Source organism: Antennarius striatus, chromosome 19, assembly GCF_040054535.1.
Source record: "Antennarius striatus isolate MH-2024 chromosome 19, ASM4005453v1, whole genome shotgun sequence".
Lineage (NCBI taxonomy): Eukaryota > Metazoa > Chordata > Actinopteri > Lophiiformes > Antennariidae > Antennarius > Antennarius striatus.
The window spans coordinates 8,428,345-8,443,138 of record NC_090794.1 but is presented as its reverse complement, the minus strand read 5'-3'; the positions used below and the strand labels follow the sequence as shown (position 1 = coordinate 8,443,138).

Sequence of the window (14,794 nt, the reverse complement as noted above, 5' to 3'; positions counted from 1 at the left end):
TTTACATTTTAGACAAATAATTCCTGTATTACCCAAAAGTGCAAGGGAGGCAACAATAGAAATATGCATCAGAACTTGTGTGGCATCATTTAAGTCAGTTTAGAATACTTGTCAGGTTGTTTTTAGTGTGGAATTAAACCTGTTGGAGAACACATCACCTTTTCCTGAAGCTGTTGAGACCTGTCTTAAAGGGATGATGCATAATATCAGAGACATGTTATGTCAGATAAGATCTCATGCTTCTTTGTCTTCAGTTGTTTGGCTAAAACATTGGAAACTGATCTTAAGACCATACATTGATAGTTTATTCCAAAGAACTGACCATTCTTTAAAAAAATCAGGGAATTTGCCGACTGCTGCATGCGTCTAGAGCTCAGTGGATTATGGAGAGAAGAGCTGCCATGAAAAACGGTGGTGATGTTCCCAACGACTTCCTGACTCAAATCATCAAAAGTCACGCAGTACTCAGGTTTAATGTTGTGTTGCTGTAGTCTTGTGAGAGTTGAAACACATAGAATACACATTGATCAGACATAATGACAGGTTAGTCTCAAATTTCAGTGTGAAGACTTCAATCTCATAAATAGCATTATTGTAATTTCAAAAAATTCTGGCTTGTCCTAATATTTAAAAATAGTGTTTGCCTTCTGTTCATGAAAAGTTGTTCTTCGTAAAAGACAAATATTCTGTTGAAGGTACCCTCATATGTCAGTATGTAGATTTCTTATTTATTTGCAGCTGTTTAATTTCAATTAAAACATAAACAAAATATTTTCAGATCCACTTTCAATTGTAACACGCATTCTTCTACTTAATAGAAATTGCAGCAGCAGCTACGACATGAAGACTTTCACTTGTTTAAAAAAGAAGACAAAAATTACTTTTACTTATTACAAATTAAAGTAAATTCCCTTTATCTGGAGATGAGTTGGAGAGTTCTCACAACTTTGAATCCCCCAGCGTTTACCCACCCATCAATCATTTAACAGGGGAATTCCTCCGTGATTGAAAATAGGCTGAGTACTGTATTACCAATCGGAGCATAAAACTACATAGATAGAAGCACTTCACACATCGCATCTCACTTATTTTCACTTCAGAAACTACCCCATGGTCCGTACAATTACATCATCGTCCAGCAGCACTGGAATGACAGAATAATGTTTGAGTCACCACAGAATATCATGTAGGTTTAATATAGAGATGCCTACAGGAGGATAAGTGACACAGATGGATCATGTAAATCAAATAAGTTACGGTTGCACAAGTAAATATAACATCTAATATGAATAATACACATTCTGAGGGGATAAATGGAACAAAAGCACACAATGCCTGAGGCAGTGAATAGCATGCTAATGTGATCATCACCTCAACCTGAGGGTGGCGATATACATTATTGGTATTTGGTAAACCAAGTGATGGGTTGAATTTTTTAAGCTAAAATCTTACATATGAACTAATTTCAGGTCTTAAACATCAACAGCAGTTCAGACAAAACCTTTGAGGATTGAACTTTGACATATCAACATTCTCAAAGCAATAAAAAATTGAATAATCAGGTCATGATAAAAATCATCAGCAGGTGAAGACCAACAATATTTATGGGACAACAGTCCTATAATAGACGTCCAACATGGACAGTCTATGAGCAAAAGTTCACTTATTGAACCATTTCTTGAAAATCCAAAATTAGTCCAGTACAAATTAAAGTTATTCTTAAGAAGATGATAATTAAGACTGAGTTTTGGTTGAATGCCTGCAGTTTCAAATCGAGGAATGCAACTGAGAAGCCATATAAAGTTTTGTGCACTTTGTCATAAAGAACAGCAAGGAGTGCTCCTAATCAACATTTGAAGAATATGAACTGGAAACCTATAAAGGACTCATTGTCACGATGTCAGGCCTAAATATTTGACTATTAACTGCATTTTTAACTTGACTTTCTATTCTGCAATGTGATATCTCTGACCTCTGACAATTATGATCCAAGGAAACTAAGAAAGTTCTTTATTCTTATTTATGCAATCCATTCCCTTGCGATCCTCCCGTTGACAAGAATATTGATGGATTAATGAAATAAGTGAAGTTTTGTCTGCCTACTAGGCGGTAGTAATGCAGGGCATTGACAATTTTATTAAATTATATATTGACCTATTTGGCATATCAGCATCATCATAGTTATATAGTTATAAGGATTGTGTAAGAAATTTCATCAGTTGGAAGAAAGAACACAATAGAAATTTGCCTTTTCTAGATGGAATAAAATGGCTGCTAGAGGTTGATTTGCAGGACTAGCCATGTTTCATCAGTGGACCATTGTGAGCTATTTTGTTTTTAATATTACAATTTAATTCTCCTAATATTTAAAAATTTACATAATAATCTTGCAAATAATTTTTTACAACGCTGCCATCATACTGTGTCCATTAAAACTCCGCTTAGTTTCCCAGAAGCCTTTTAGGTAATGTTGGTTATGTTTGGATTAGCCTCTCTTATGTGATGTTTTTTTTTTTTTAGGAAAAAAATATACCCATGTGTACCACTATTATTGAATACGAAAGAAAAAAATACAAATGGATGTGATTGGTAATGTTTATGGAAGAAAGTTTAAGAAAGCTATAATGAAGCTTTCCGCAGAATGACATACTGTAATCACTTCTCTCTTCGTATAACTACAAGGAATTGGCCACTTAAAGGCAAATATTTACAGCAAGTCAATATTCCCCACATTAGAACTGGTTGTGATGCGCAGGAAACTGGTTATGTTATTTTGTTTTACTTCATGTATGTGTGGTACACTGAGCACAGATGCGATTTTGACTCTGCCGACAGACTCACTTACAACTGTCTGAATCAACTGAAATGGCTTTTTTCCATTTTGCTTTAACCTGGGCTCTTCGGGGTGTTGTAGTTTTGCTCTTTATACTTTTCATAGTCTTTCTTGGATTCTGCCTCTATATTAAATACATTCATTTAAAGTATGACCACATTCCTGGACCACCGAGAGACAGGTAAAGAATTAGTTTAAACAAGTTACAGCAGATTGTTTATTGGTTTAGTACGAAAATAAAAACTAGCATTATGTGTTTTACTATTGTTTTATTGTATTTTGCTTCTATTATCTGGCACTTTCTTTTCTTTGACAGTTTTTTCTTCGGTCATGTACATACATTTCAAAAGATATTGCACAGAGAAGAACTCTCTCTCGACACATATCTGAAATGGTAAGCAACGAAGTTTTATTCATTCAGCAAGAAGAAACATTTGTTCATGTTTTGTTACTAGATTTAATTTGGTGTACGTCTACCTCTACAAAAACATGCAGTACACCCCTGCATGGGTAGGTGTAAGGTGATTCCATATGATATGCGTGGTTACTAGTTTCAATGTACGCTCCTGTTTTTTAAAAACACAATTTTATGACATGACTTACAGGGCAGAAGTTTACGGGCCAGTTTACAGGATAAACATAATTCACATTGTTCTAATCAATGTGACATGTCCAGAGGCAACCAAGGTAAATACTTCACCCAGTACCAGTTGTGTGTTGCTCCTGCGTTACACAATAAATTGTACAAAATGATTTAAAAATGGCTTTTAACTCCCAGCTTCTGACAATTTGTAGTGAAAATGTGTTACCTTCTATACGTATACGTATGTGTGTATATATATATATATATATATATATATATGTGTGTGTGTGTGTGTGTGTATATGTGTGTGTGTATATATATATATATATATATATATATATGTATATATATATACAGTATATATATATACACATACATACGGACAGTGTGTGTGTGTATGTGTGTGTGCGTGTGCGTGTGCGTGTGCGTGTGCGTGTGTGTGTGTGTGTGTGTGATGTGTGTATTTTTTATATATATAAAACACTGTCTGATGATATTTGCAGGAAATCCTGATGTCCTTAAAGTACACAAAAGATAGAATTCTTCACAAACAGCTCTTCTATGTGTTTGGGGAAAGGTTGGTTGACTGTTGTTTTGTTTGCCTTTCATACTGTATGCATCTCGGTCATACAAATATATTGTTAACATTATTTACAACCTGGTATAAGAACAGCAAAGACAGATTTTGATGCAGTTCATGGTTCAGTTATCCCAGTAAAACAACTTGGTTGGAGAATATGAGTAATTAATCATCCTCGTTACCTGTTATAACAAGTCAAATTATTGGTTATGTTTCTTGTTAATTCCTGTTCTCACATTACAGCTAGCTAGTGAACACTGAAATACCCTCTCAGTTTATAAGCAGATTTTAACTAAAATTCATCAACTCTGTGAATCATCAAAATCCCTTGAAAATAAAATGTTATTTTTATTGTTTTCATCAAAACTTATCTTACGTCAGCTCAATTTTTCAAAGTATTTTGTGAGAACAGAAGAATTGAATAACTTTGGTGTACATTAACTTTTCATTAAATTTTTTCTTATTTTGAGTGTATGGATTTTTTTATTATCAATAATTTCAGTTTAAACTGATAAAAAAATTACTGAAAGTTGTCATTATTGGTTCAGCAGTTAACTTAGATTGCTTTCCTCTCTTTTCTTCAAGGTTTATCGGAAATTGCATGATAACTACACCGGACACAGAGCTCTGGTATAAACATCGCAGATTCATTGAACCCGCATTCAGCAACTTGTAAGTTTAGTTAGTCAGTTGGTTGTTTGGTTTTTTTGGTTGGTTGTATTCAATCGTTTTATTCTGGGATAGTATCATCTGGTTCCATCTTTTCCTTTTTGTTTTATTTATGGAGCTTTGTTCTAAACACCATGTCTAAATCTATCATAATGTCCAGGTATTTGAAAGGCCGTATGGACACCTTAAATGAGATGGGAGAGAAACTGATGGATAAACTTTCTCAAATGTCTGATTCTAAGACAAAAGTCAGCATGCTCCACCTATTCAATTGTGTTACCATGGATGTCCTTGCTAAGGTATTTAACAGTTTGTTTGTTTGAATGTCGCTAAAGCAGCAGTCAGTTTATCACAAAGAGTAATATCATGAAGCTGTGTTCCCTTCAATGTGTTAATGGGGATCTTGGTAACTGTCAGGTTGCCCTTGGTGTGGATTTAAATCTGCTGCAGAAAACATCACCTTTCCCTCAAGCTGTTGAGACCTGTCTAAAAGGGATGCTGCATAATGTCAGAGACATGCTTTTTCGGGTAAGATCTCAATGCTTCTTTGTTTTCAGTTTGTTTGGCTAAAACATTGGAAACTGTCTGATCTTGAGACCATGTATTGACAGTTCAATCCAAAGAACCGACAATTAATTAAAGAAGTCAGGAAAGCTTGCCGACTGCTGCGCACATCTGGAGCTCAGTGGATTAAAGAGAGAAGGGTTGCCATGCAAAATGGTGATGATGTCCCTAAAGACTTCCTGACACAGATCATCAAAACCCCTGGAGGTAATGATCATAAGTTACATAAGAAAATTAAAACATCTCTGTATATTTTTAGGGTTGTTACAGTTACGAGTAATTGTTTACAAAGTCTCGAGCAGAACTGAATATTCAAATTCACCATAAAAATATATGTATGTATATATGTGTATGTTTTTTGTAAATAAACAATGAAATCAATCAAAATTAATCGGAAAGTATATTTAAATATTGATTTTGTTTTTGTCATAGTGGAGTGAGTGTGACTGAATAATTAACCCCATATTTATAAATATGAGCAGACTGTGCACGTGTGTGTTTGTCTGCGTCTCTGTGTGGCTCCATGGCCCACTGACGTTGCGCCTGGAGTATCCCTCGCCTCACGCCCTAAACCAGTTGGGTTAGGCTCCAGCTCCAGCTGTGACCCACGACAACTGATAAAAGCGGTAAAAAAAATTGATAGATGGATCGATAGACATCTACATACGTAGTTATCATGACCTCATTAGGAGCATTGACATAGCAGAGCAGAAGTGCAATATTTATGATCAATTACAGTATTTGGAGAATGTAACATACTAGTAAGTTTTAATGTGGCCCCGTGATGCGTCTCGCCCATAGCCAGCTGGGATAGGCTCCAGCAACACCTGTGATCAGCAAGGCGGAAAAGCAGTTGAGGGTGAGACGATTTCAGTCACCTTGTCTTCAAGAACATGGAAGTATAGATGGATGGTCAGATGACTGGCGTGTTGATTTACTAGGTCAATTGATATTCTGATCATTCCAGAGGGCAGGCTGACCCCAGAAGATGAAGAGTGCATGTTGGACAATTTTGTGGCATTTTTCATTGCAGGTGAGTCAGCATTGTTTCTGTAGACTGTATTATTCCAAGATAAAATAAATAAGTAACAAATTTTAGTGTGTTTTAAGACAACTGTTCTTTTAAGCTCAACTTCTTGGTGAAGACATGAAGTATGTGGTCCCATTAATATGGTGAGCGTTCATTTTACTGTTTGTAACACTTTAGGGCAGGAGACTACAGCCAATATGATGGCTTTTTGTCTCATGGAACTTGGAAGACATCCTGACATACTGGAGAAGTGAGAACTAATTATGCACAGAAAAGCAGCTTGATAATGAAGCAATTGAGTGACGGCTTCCTTAGATGCCTTTTTTATTTCTCAGAGTAAAGAAAGAGGTGGATGATGTCATTGGAATGAAACAGGACATCAGTTATGATCATTTGGGACATCTGGGCTACCTTTCACAGGTATGTTTCATGAAGTTTTTTTTAGAATTACCTCTGCAGTAAGTTTTCAATTTCCCCACATTCATTTCTTTCTATGTGCAGTTTTGCAAACCTATTTCTTATCTATTTTCTATTACCTATACAAGGTTCTAAAAGAGACTCTGAGACTTTACCCGCCGGCTCCAGCGTCGACTCGTGATATCGCAGAAGCCCTTGTCATTGATGGCATCCATGTACCTGCAGGAGTGACATGTATGGTAAGTCAGAAACCCCCAGCTGGACAGTGCAACATATATTAGAATAAACAATTACTTTATGAACCTACGTGTTTTTAAAACAATCCAAATAATCCTGAAATTCAGTTAAACACCTACGTGACTGGGAGAATGGAAAGATTCTTTAAAGACCCGCTGACATTTGATCCTGACAGATTTCATCCGAATGCACCCAAGTAAGTAGCATAAAGCCAACGCCACATAATGACATCCTGACACCGATCATTGGTTAGAAGAATGAAAGTGAAATGTACTGAGTGAATTGTCCCTTCTTTGATCTCCAGACCTTATTACTGTTATTACCCTTTTTCTCTCGGTCCACGTTCATGCCTGGGACAGAGCCTTGCTCTGGTGAGTTGTGAGTGTCATGAAACGCAACACAAACACATAACCTGTCAACAACACAGCATTAACTCAGTGGGTGTTGTGGTGATTACAGATGGAAACTAAGGTGGTGATGGCCAAGCTGCTCCAGAGGTTTGACTTCACCCTTTTACCGGGACAGAGTTTCGAGATCCGTGATACTGGAACTCTCAGGCCGAAGGGTGGAGTGATGTGTTACGTGACCCACAGGGATCATAATAAATAAAATAATCATCCAGTATCATACTCAAATTAGAACTGTGTACTCTAATATCTAATACTGTAACTAACCAAAAGTTATGTTGTTTCATTACTTCTCTTATTTTTCAAGTAACACTATCAGCATTGCTCTTTAGAATGATACGTTGATTCATAGAGGTGCAGCAAATCTATTTGGGTAGCTCACAGTGTTCTTCATACTTAAATTTTTTTTTAACTAAAACTTTGGCTTTTGAATGTTTAACACTAATATAAAAAGGTTGGATTACAAGTCTGAGGAAAATTTAAAAAAAATCACACAAGAAAAACATTTTCTTATTTCTTATTTAACTGATGCAAAAATATGTTTTCCATCTTGAATCCATCCATCCATCTTTAACCTCTTATTTGTGGCTGGTTCGTAACATTAACGGTATAATACTACTGCTGCTAATAATAATAAAACCTCCCTGTCCCCAGACACCTTCTCTAGCTCTTTCAGGGGGTTCGCGAGGTGTTCCCAGGCAGGACAGGAATCATTGTCTCTCCAGCATATCCTTTCCCCCAGGTCTCCTCCTGGCATGACATGCACGGAACACCTTCTGTTGGAGGATTCCAGAAGGTATCCAAAACACATGCCTGGGCCATCTCAGCTGGACCCTCTCATAGATGAGAGCTCAGAGATTGAGGCCAGCCACCCTTTGACAAAAACTAATTTCGACAGCTTGTATCTTGTCCTTTTGGTTATGGCCAAAAGCTTGTAGCCATAGGTGAGAGGAGGAACATAGATTGACCAGGACATTTAGAGGTTTGCCTTTCAGGTCAGCTCCCTCTTCACCATGACAATACAACAACTGCACCTCTGCAGCTGCTGCACTGATCCTCCTGTCAATCTCACATCCTTCCCTCACTCATGAACAAGAACCCAAGACATTTAAACTCCTCCATCTTGGGCAAAAAACTACAAGGAACAATGTCCTTAAGATTATGAACAGAACCAGTGATAAAGGGCAGCCCTGCCAAACATACACCAAGAACAGGTCTGATTTACTGCTTAGTCCAAACCAAGCTCCTATTACGTAGGGACTGCAAACATTTTCTCCAAATCCACAAAGTACATGGACTTTTACAAATCCTCAATGTGTTAATACTCAATAATGATGAGATTAAATAAATAAGAGCAAAAAAAAAGAGTCTACTGCACTGGCTTAAGGTTGTTTGAAGATGTTTCATCTCTCATCAGCTCTCTCTCAAGACAATAAGTCTGATAGACTGAGAACCTACACGAACAAGCAGGAAGATTAATACACACTGACAAACTCTTTTGAAGAGTAAATGTACTTAATTTCACTTAAAACTTTTTTTCCTCTAAATTCTAATAGCGACAATAAAGTGAGGTAATTTGAGACTGCTTCCTTTAACTTGAAGTCATACTCGGGTTTTGTGTTAGAATGCTGTAGTTCTGTGAGAGTTGAAACATAAAGCTTTTACACAATGATCAGACATCATGACAGGTTAGTCTCAAATTTCAGTGTGAAGACTTCAGTGTTCCCACAAACTCATAAAAAGCATTATTCTAATCTCAGAAAATTCTGGCTTATCCTAATATTTATATAATAGTGTTTGCCTTTTGTTCATGAAAATCTGTTCTCATTAAAAGACAAATATTCTGTTGTAGGTACCTCATATGTCAGTATGGAGATGTCGCTATTCACCTGCAGCTGTTTAATTTTACTGAATACATAAAAAAATATAATATTCCGATCGACCTTCGGTTTTTACCTACATTTTTGGCGTTCTTTTAATCTTAATAGAAATTGCTGCAGCAGCTATGACATGAAGACTGTTACTTGTAAAAAAAATGAAGACAACAATTAAAATGTTAATTTTACTTATTATAAATAACAGTAAATTTTCTTTATCTGGGGATGAGTTGGAGAGTTCTCGAAACTTTGAATCTCCCAGTGTTTACCCACCCATCAATCATTTAACAGGGAATTCCTCCATGATTGAAAATAGGATGAGTATTACTAATCGGAGCATAAAACTACGTAGGTAGAAGCACTTCACACATCACATCTCACTTATTTTCACTTCAGAAACTACCCAATGGTCTGTACAACTACATCATTCTCCAGCAGCACTGGAATGACAGGATAATATTTGAGTCACCACAGAATCTCATGTAGGTTTAATATAGAGATGTCTACAGGAGGATAAGTGACACAGATGCAATTTGTGTTTGCTTACGTAAATATAACATCTAATAATAATATTACACATTGTGAGGGGATAAATGGAAGTACACAAAGCTGGAGGCAGTGAACAGCATGCTAATGTGATCATTACCTCAACCTGAGGGTGGTGATAAACATTATCGGCACTTGGTAAACCAAGCTGTTATTAGCTTTTCAAAGTCACAGAGCGTGGGACAAATTTACAAACATGGCGAGGAGATATGATATAAATCTACATCCCACCACTTCTTTGTTGGAATGCATGTGCATATTTTAAAACCGCTGAACCCAAGCACCATGAAAAGAACATTAAAAAAATTTGCTCTGTGGTTCTATTTGATTAGTGATGGTTTATTTTCATGGGTTGATGTTTTTAAGCTAAAATCTTCCATATACACTAATTTCAGCTCCTACAATGAATAGCAATTCAAACTACATTTGAGGATTGAACATTCACATATCAGCATTCTTAAAGCAATAGAAACTGAATAATCAGGTCATGTTAAATAATCAGCAGATCAACAGCAACAATATTTATGGGATAACAGTCCTATAATAGACGGCCAACATGGACAGTCTATGAGCAAAAGTTTACTTACTGAACTATCTCTTAAAAATGCAAAATCCATTAATCCATTAGAATGAATGTTATTCTTAATAAGATAATAGGTAAGACTGCAGTTTCAAATGGAGGAAAGCAACTGAAACCACATAAAGGCCTGTGCACTTTGTCATAAAGACCAGCAGGGGGTGCTCTTAATCGATGTTCGAAGGTTTTCACTTCTCTTCATTCTTTTTTTGAGAATATGAACTGTACGCCCGATGCCGCATTGCCGGCAGTAAATCGGATTTGTTTCCAGTGAGGGTTGGACTCCGCCATGGCTGCCCTTTGTCACCGATTCTGTTCATAACTTTTATGGACAGAATTTCTAGGCGCAGCCAAGGCTTTGAGGGTGTCCGGTTTGGTGGCCTCAGTATTGCGTCCCTGCTTTTTGCAGATGATGTGGTGCTGTTGGCTTCATCAAGCCGTGATCTCCAACTCTCACTGGTTTGTAGCCAAGTGTGAAGCGGTTGGGATGAGAATCAGCACCTTCAAATCTGAGACCATGGTCCTCACTCGGAAAAGGGTGGAGTGCCGGGTTGGGGATGAGATTCTGCCCCAAGTGGAGGAGTTCAAGTATCTTGGGGGTCTCGTTCACGAGTGAGGGTACGATGGAACGGGAGATTGACAGACGGATCGGTGCAGCGTCCGCAGTGATGCAGACTCTGTATCGGTCCATCGTGGTGAAGAAGGAGCTGAGCCGAAAGGCAAAGCTCTCGATTTACCGGTCGATCTACGTTCCTGCCCTCACCTATGGTCACGAGCTGAGGGTCATGACCGAAAGAACAAGATCCCGGATACAAGCGGCCCAAATGAGTTTCCACCGCAGGGTGTCCAGGCTCTCCCTTAGAGATAGGGTGAGAAGTTCGGTCATCGGGGAGGCACTCAGGGTCGAGCCGCTGCTCCTCTGCATCAAGAGGAGCCAGATGAGGTGGATCGGGCATCTGGTTAGGATGCCTCCTGGACGCCTCCCTGGTCAGGAGGCCCCGGGGACGACCCAGGACACGCTAGAGAGACTATGTCTCCCGGCTGGCCTGGGAACGCCTTGGGATTCTCCCGGAGGAGCTGGACGAAGTGGTTGGGAGAGGGAAGTCTGGGCTTCCCTGCTTAAGCTGCCCCCGCGACCCGACCCCGGAAAGGCGGAAGAAGATGGATGGATGGATGAACTGGAGAATTACTCAAAAAGGCCTCATTCTGATTATAACATGTTTAAATATTGGTCTATTTACTGCATTTTAAATGGACTTTTTTTTGTTCCCATCTATTCTGCAATGCAATATCTCTGACCTCTGACTATTATGATCCACGGAAACTAAGAAAGTTCTTTATTCCTTCTTATGTGATGCAATCCATTCACTTCTACCTTTTTGGCCATTTCAAAACTGCATATATCATTTGCAATAACCTTTACTCTTGTCTACCTTTTTGTCTTTGAATTCTTAAGGATCTAGCATTCATATTTTTGGTACGGGTTCTTGGCTTTGTGTAAACATTAGAAGCTAGGGACTGTTTGATGTTGTTATGGCTGGCTGGCTGCCGTCTCAGTACTAGTGGATCTGCAGGCCCTTCTCATGTCCAACGGTATTATATTGGCTGCTCTTTTGATTATATTATCATCAGAGAAAAAGAGAGAAAAAAATTAAGACTCCCACAGGATACAAGGAAACAAACAAAAGTTCGTACTGTCTGGTTCATCTAAAGAATGTGAGATATTCAGATTTATCTAAGAATATTGCTGTCTAATATTGGCTTTATCCTGCTGAATATTGTTCACGCTTCGTGAAACTACTTGTCATTACTCAGTCTGTAAAATAGAGGAACTTGACAAATATTGAAGAGACAAAGAAATTGACCAGAGACATAAAAGTAAGTAATATGCTATATGGAACTGTGCAATGTGAGTGAATGCAATAAATAGACATATAATATCTTGGCATATCCTAGCATCTATCAGATGGATTGCTGAAAAACTGGTGAATTTTGCTGAATCTTCCTCTTGTGTAACTGTGAGTAACCTCACAGTTACACAACTGTTGTGTTCTCTCAGTAAAATGTCTTGAAAATAATTTATTGCCTTTGTGATCCCATTACATTTCCTGGTCATTTCAGCATCATGCCAGTTTTTAGTATGCCAATACCTACCAGTCTGGCAGATTACCTTCAGTTTTATCTTTTTAGTTAACAGAATATCTTCCCTGTAGTCAGCAGTCCCCAACCCTTTTTGTGCCATGGACCAGTTTCATCTCAGACAATAATTTCAGGAAGCGGACTTCTTTTGCTCTTTAATGAAACCAGGACAGTTGTATTCTAATAATAAATTGTCGTCTTATGTTAAAAAAAAATGCAGACATTAACAGACAATAAAAATAGATTGATAATCAACATCTCTGTAACAAAAGAAATTATCAGAAATAATTACACTAAAAAACTATTCAAGTGACTGCGCTGATGAGGTTTTCCTGTATTTTGAAATATAGCAACTTAAAATCAGTGTGTTCAATGTAGGATAAATGTAGGAGATCAAGTCAATCAAATAATAATAACAATGACAATAAGTGGGAGCCCTGAGATTGTTTCTCTGCAACAGTCTGGCCTCATCTAGGGGTAACGGGAGACAATGACACCTGAAGTGTGTTCTGGACGTCCGGTCTACTCCACAGTTTGGTTGTTTGCGGTCACAGCAGAAAATCCTTCCTCACAAAGGTAGCAGGTTGGAAATGGAAGCATGGGTTTCAATGCTTTTTGGGTGATCACAGGATACTCACTGGCAAAGTTGTAGGTGGTTAATGTTGTGGTAACGGCTGGTAACATGACATGTGACCAAGACTTGTCAAGAGGCACAGACGCAAGCATTTGTCTGTGCGTATTTCCGCACAGAAGTCACTTTTCAAAATCAAGCATTCTTAGACTGATAACTAATGGCCTGGTACCATATCACGACCCGGTACCTAATGGCCCGCGGCCCTGTGGTTGGGGACCGCTGCTGTAGCTGAAGACAAGTGTTAATTGTGCTATATAACCCTAGCCTTCCTGCCTGTTATGAATGGAGGCTTCATTGTGAGCTTAGTCTTGCTGATCATCTCAGAACAAGGCTCTCCTCTGTGTCAAGCTGGTCGAGGAATGAGATAAGTAAAAAACCAGATAATCTGCGAGATCCACTGGCATTCTTATACTCATAGGTCTATGGATTTGTAAGTGTGTTTGGGCATGCATATATTTGCCAACATTAATGCATGCATTCAATGAACCCTTGTTAGTGTCTGTGAGTGTATTTGTGTTTGCATGAAATTACCCTGAGCAGAGGTGATCTGCTGGAGGGCTTCAGGGTGCAAGGCAGCCTGCAATAGGAGCAGCAAGAGACTTGAAGGGTCATGCCGTGTTTCTGGTCGACCAGCCGCAGTAAACCCAGAGGAAATCTTATGTTCCTGCCAACCTGCAAAAGCAAACAGATCTGCAACCACCAAGAATTGGCACCAGGCCCAGGGGACCAGCGCTATAACCAAAGGGATGAATCACATCACACATTGAATGACTGGATGAAACTCCAGTGATTTGAAGTATTTTCTCATAATTTTCATCTGCAATGCAATCTTTTCGCTTCTTGTACTGTATGTGAAATAATTCATGCAATTCATTCATGCATACAATGCAGCAATTTTGGTTAACTTCTGTATAACATGCATCTACACCCTTGGTGATATGAGACACATGCCCTCCACAACTGTTATGTGTATTCACTCACTTTTTTAATTACATCAACCCAAGACCTTCCTTCATTCAGTATTTTTGATAACATCTTTTAGCCCCAGTTTTGAAACCTTGTCTCTCTTTTATACCATTTCTTCTCCCTCTTCTGTTTTTTCTCTCTTTGCTTTCTCCTCTGTCTAAACATCTGCGGTTATTTATCTGTTATTTTGTGGCAGCAATGTGGTCAACATGTGTCTGGCTTCCCTCCACACACCTCTGCAGTCATCTTAGGAATCACTAAAGGACCATGGAAGACCTACCAAGCCTCTCTTTTTACAGGTGAGACTGGATACATAGGTAAAGTGTGTCTTTCATTATACACATGAACATTAGTGCACCACATACTAATTATGTCCTACTTTTAACCTGGTGTTTTATCGTCAATGCACAACCAGATTTTTTTATTCCTCTTAAGGTCATTGAGAGCAGCAAGTAAAGGATGAACGTCATGACCTACAGGAATTACCAGTACCAGTATTTAAACAGAGTATTTGTATTGCCTAAGCCTATGGATTTGCATTACCTTGACCTTTGAACTTTTAATCTCAGTGTTATTTAATCCTCTAGAAAGAACATATCCTCAGACAGCATGATGGAAGGAATAGATCAACATAGATACCATAGTGGAGATGGATGGCATTGACACTGGCATTTTGTCAATGATTGGGTTTAAGAAGTTAAATATGTATATTTCAATGGCAATTTTATAATTTTA

At 38.1% G+C, this 14,794-nt stretch overlaps 1 protein-coding gene across 1 annotated transcript; it reads left to right on the top strand.

The window, feature by feature from the left end:
- The first annotated feature begins 2,785 nt into the window (after window positions 1–2,785).
- LOC137613859 (cholesterol 24-hydroxylase-like) lies at window positions 2,786–7,653 on the top strand. Its single transcript, XM_068343314.1, has 15 exons — window positions 2,786–2,796; window positions 3,150–3,227; window positions 3,439–3,520; window positions 3,920–3,993; window positions 4,582–4,668; window positions 4,826–4,964; window positions 5,083–5,193; window positions 5,277–5,436; window positions 6,197–6,262; window positions 6,437–6,509; window positions 6,595–6,679; window positions 6,805–6,915; window positions 7,021–7,109; window positions 7,218–7,284; window positions 7,373–7,653. Exons 1-15 carry the CDS (start codon window positions 2,786–2,788, stop codon window positions 7,520–7,522), a joined length of 1,383 nt encoding a protein of 460 aa, XP_068199415.1. The 3' UTR covers window positions 7,523–7,653.
- Window positions 7,654–14,794: the final 7,141 nt, after the last annotated feature.

What these genes read in the sequence shown, in the direction of transcription:
- LOC137613859 (XM_068343314.1), top strand. An exon ending in TCAGAGACATGCTTTTTCGG is followed by an intron (nt 5,194 to 5,276) that starts GTAAGATCTCAA and finishes ATGTATTGACAG; the next exon opens with TTCAATCCAAAGAACCGACA. An exon ending in GATCATCAAAACCCCTGGAG is followed by an intron (nt 5,437 to 6,196) that starts GTAATGATCATA and finishes TGATCATTCCAG; the next exon opens with AGGGCAGGCTGACCCCAGAA.